Consider the following 3092-nt stretch of genomic DNA (forward strand, 5'->3'; position numbering starts at 1 on the left):
GCCACCAGTGAGTAAATGCCTTTCGAACAATCTTGGTCCCTTCCTGAAAAGGCTCCACCCATGGTGTGTGTTTTCCCACTGCCTGTCTGCCCATAGGCAAAACAGGTGGCCATGCCCTTGCGGAAGATAGACTCCACCAGCGGCTGGGCGGTGAACTGGTACACTAACTCGTTGGAGGCCGTGTCATCGAAGGCATGGTCGAAGCAGAATGTCTGATTTTCCAGGTAGCGAGTGAGGTCCACCTTCTGCTTAGACTCATGCACCATGACCACATTGTGCGAAGGGATGGTGATGATATCCAGGTCCTTCATGGTGGTCTCCTGCTGGTTGAGAGGCCGCTTCCTCACACAGACATAGATCCGACGGTCTTCCCGCGGCTCCAGGCTGGACATCTTGCTGCTGTCCAGCTGCCTGCGGTACTCGTCAATCATGCGCATGATCTCGTAGTTGGGGTTTCCCGTGTGGACGTTGAGGGCGCGTTGGGCTCGGATCTCCAGCTGCAGCCGTCTGCGCTTCTCCCGCTGCTTTTGCAGTTTCTCAATTTCTCGGAGGCAGGGAGACTTTTTCTGCTTCATCAGGCAAGGTCTGCTGGGGACTTTCACAGTCAGGCTCTCCTCTGAAGGTGTTTCGTTTTTCTGTGGGATCGTAGCAATCCAACTCGTAGCCATACATCGATTTCGGATGGTCGAAGAGGGCGCTACAGACAAGGAAGCCAATGATCTGGATGGTTTGGGGTGTTCAGCAGAGGCTAGTGCTGGATTCAGAAGGAATATAGTCTCTAGATCAATTTTTTTGCCCTTTTTCACTCCTTTTTCGACCCACTCCACCGTGACGCAAGAGTTTTCTCTTTTGAACTCTGTGATCAGAGCAAGGTGGATCCGCCCGTCGCTGCGCTGGATCGCCACGCAGATGCCCACTTGGATGTCTCGGAAGTGGGGCTTCACGGTTTTCAAGGACGAGAGGCTCGGGGCGACAGGGAGGCATAACTGGCTGGCCATGGTGAATGATGGAGGTGTCAGGGCTCACTTCTAGAGGTCCTTGGGGTTGGAGCAGCAGGACCTGAGCCTAAGCCAGCCTGAATTTCCCAGAGCACTGAGCGCACTTGCGTTTGCACTTGCCTTTGTGAGTGAGCCCTGAGTAACAGGGCTCCGCCTGGGGCCATTCACGTCACAAAGGGAACGGGGAGAAGGGCGGCAGAGCTGAGGGCCTGTAGGTGAAAGATGGACGGAAAAAATCACTTTTGTGGTGCTAAGTGCTAGTGCAAAGGCAGCTGGAATAGTGTGGGAATCTGAATTGGGAGTAGGGTGTATATTCCCACTGAGAGTGTGGGAATCTGAATTGGGAATAAGGTGTATATTCCATGGACCTTTGTGCCTTAGCTTTAGAAACATCCATTCGTCCCTGAAATCTTAACCTGCAATCTCAAAGTGCTTTAGTTAAGAACAGGTGACTTCTCAAACTTGAACCCTCCAGTGGAGGGAACACGTGAAAGTAGAGCTGTTTGCAATTCGCAGTTTTCTAAGGATGGAATTCCAGAGAGACTCTCTCAAACGCGCCACACTTCTCCCCCAACCCCCACCTCAAAACTTGTTTAACAGCCATAATTTAAAGTTAGCCCTGTGTAATGGGCTTTCTCATTATAAAATCAAATGAATTGGATGCAGTCGGTTCTTCTGGTAATTTGCTGACACGGAACTTCCTTTGGTGCAGCATCTGGGTTTGCAAACAGGAGATGTTTATCACGTTCCAAGTGGCTCCGACAACTGTAAAATGAATTTTGTTGAACAGTAGTCACCAGTATTTTTGAGATTTTTCAGTAATTACCTTTCCAAACTCATTCAGTAATTACACTTCTGGCCTCATTATCTATAATTTGAAGAAAAGGGAGAGACATTTGATGGAAAGAGGTAATTCATCTTACACCCTTCCTTACTCTAAAATTGTGTGTGTGTGTGTGTGTGTGTGTGTGTGTGTGTGCATGTGCGAGTGTGTGTGTTCCTTAGCTGTTTTGAGTGGAGTCAAGGGGTGGGAAATGGGAAGACGGCTAGATAATCGGAAGCAAAATATATTTTGGCAAGACTGCAAATTTTTCTGTAGGATGATTTGCTTGCAGACAACAACAAAATGACATCAACTGCCAGATAGGCCAATATTGTCTTTTGGGCTGTGAGTCTGGTTGTAATTACAGTGATACCACAGAAGTAGCATGGAGTAGCATGGTGTCCTTACAACCCTACTTATGACCCAGTGGCATTATAGAAACACATTCTTATTATAAACTGACTTCTTTTTAATCGAAAGTTCATCTCGTCAGTAAGTTTAGTAAACTTTGATTATAAAAAGATAGTGTGGGGCTATTGGATAAGTTGGATAAGCCTGCAGTACTCATTTCAGTTGTCCTTTTATGATTATTAACTTTTTTATTTGCCAAATTATCAATATTTAAAGTTGTGCTTTTAATCAGTTGTTTTCCCTTGGTTTCAAGAGCATTATGTAAATGTTGTTATTCCCTCTATATTTTAGTAGGTTAATTTACATTTTTCAAACTCAACAATGCATCTCTGGCCATGCCACCCTGAACAAGCCCGATCCCTTCTGATCTCAGAAGCTAAGCAGGGTCAGGCCTGGTTAGTACTTGGATGGGAGACCACGTAGAAAGACCAGGTGCTGTGTTAGTACTTGGATGGGAGACCACCTAGAAAGACCAGGTGCTGTAGGCATAAAAATTTTAAAAAATAAGGGATTGTAAACTGACAAGGTCTTTGTAATCAGTGAGGTCAACCAAGAGTCGCCTCGCCTAAAAAAAAAAATAGCATCGATGGTCTAGAGTTTTTAATAGTTTTCTTTTTTTGTCTTTACTTTTGAAAAATCTAGGTCTCTCTTAAAATTATGCAGACTCTACCTCTTCCTACATTAACGATATTTTCACATCTAAGTCAATGAATTTCGTAGATAGACAAATGGCTAGGTCCATGGTGGTAGTATAAAAATATAGCCTACTCATAAAGGTTTTTTTAGCTCTTTTAGAGTTTGTTTTCCTTGATTCTTATCTCTCTTATACAGTTTTCTGAACATACTTCATTTGATCCCAC

General features: G+C 45.1%; 1 protein-coding gene and 1 pseudogene across 1 annotated transcript in view; one reads left to right on the top strand and one right to left on the bottom strand.

Moving 5' to 3' along the window:
• LOC105295422 (kinesin-like protein KIF2B) overlaps positions 1 to 998 on the bottom strand; it is a 1431-nt gene extending 433 nt beyond the window's left edge. Inside the window, exon 1 of the mRNA XM_011365099.1 lies at positions 6 to 998. Within this exon, the coding sequence (XP_011363401.1) occupies positions 6 to 998 (993 nt within the window). The remainder of the gene's footprint in view (positions 1 to 5) is intronic.
• A 1559-nt stretch (positions 999 to 2557) lies between these two features.
• Positions 2558 to 2675, top strand: LOC111742975 (annotated as a pseudogene).
• Positions 2676 to 3092: the final 417 nt, after the last annotated feature.

Source organism: Pteropus vampyrus, unplaced genomic scaffold, assembly GCF_000151845.1.
Source record: "Pteropus vampyrus isolate Shadow unplaced genomic scaffold, Pvam_2.0 Scaffold104, whole genome shotgun sequence".
Classification (NCBI taxonomy): Eukaryota; Metazoa; Chordata; class Mammalia; order Chiroptera; family Pteropodidae; genus Pteropus; species Pteropus vampyrus.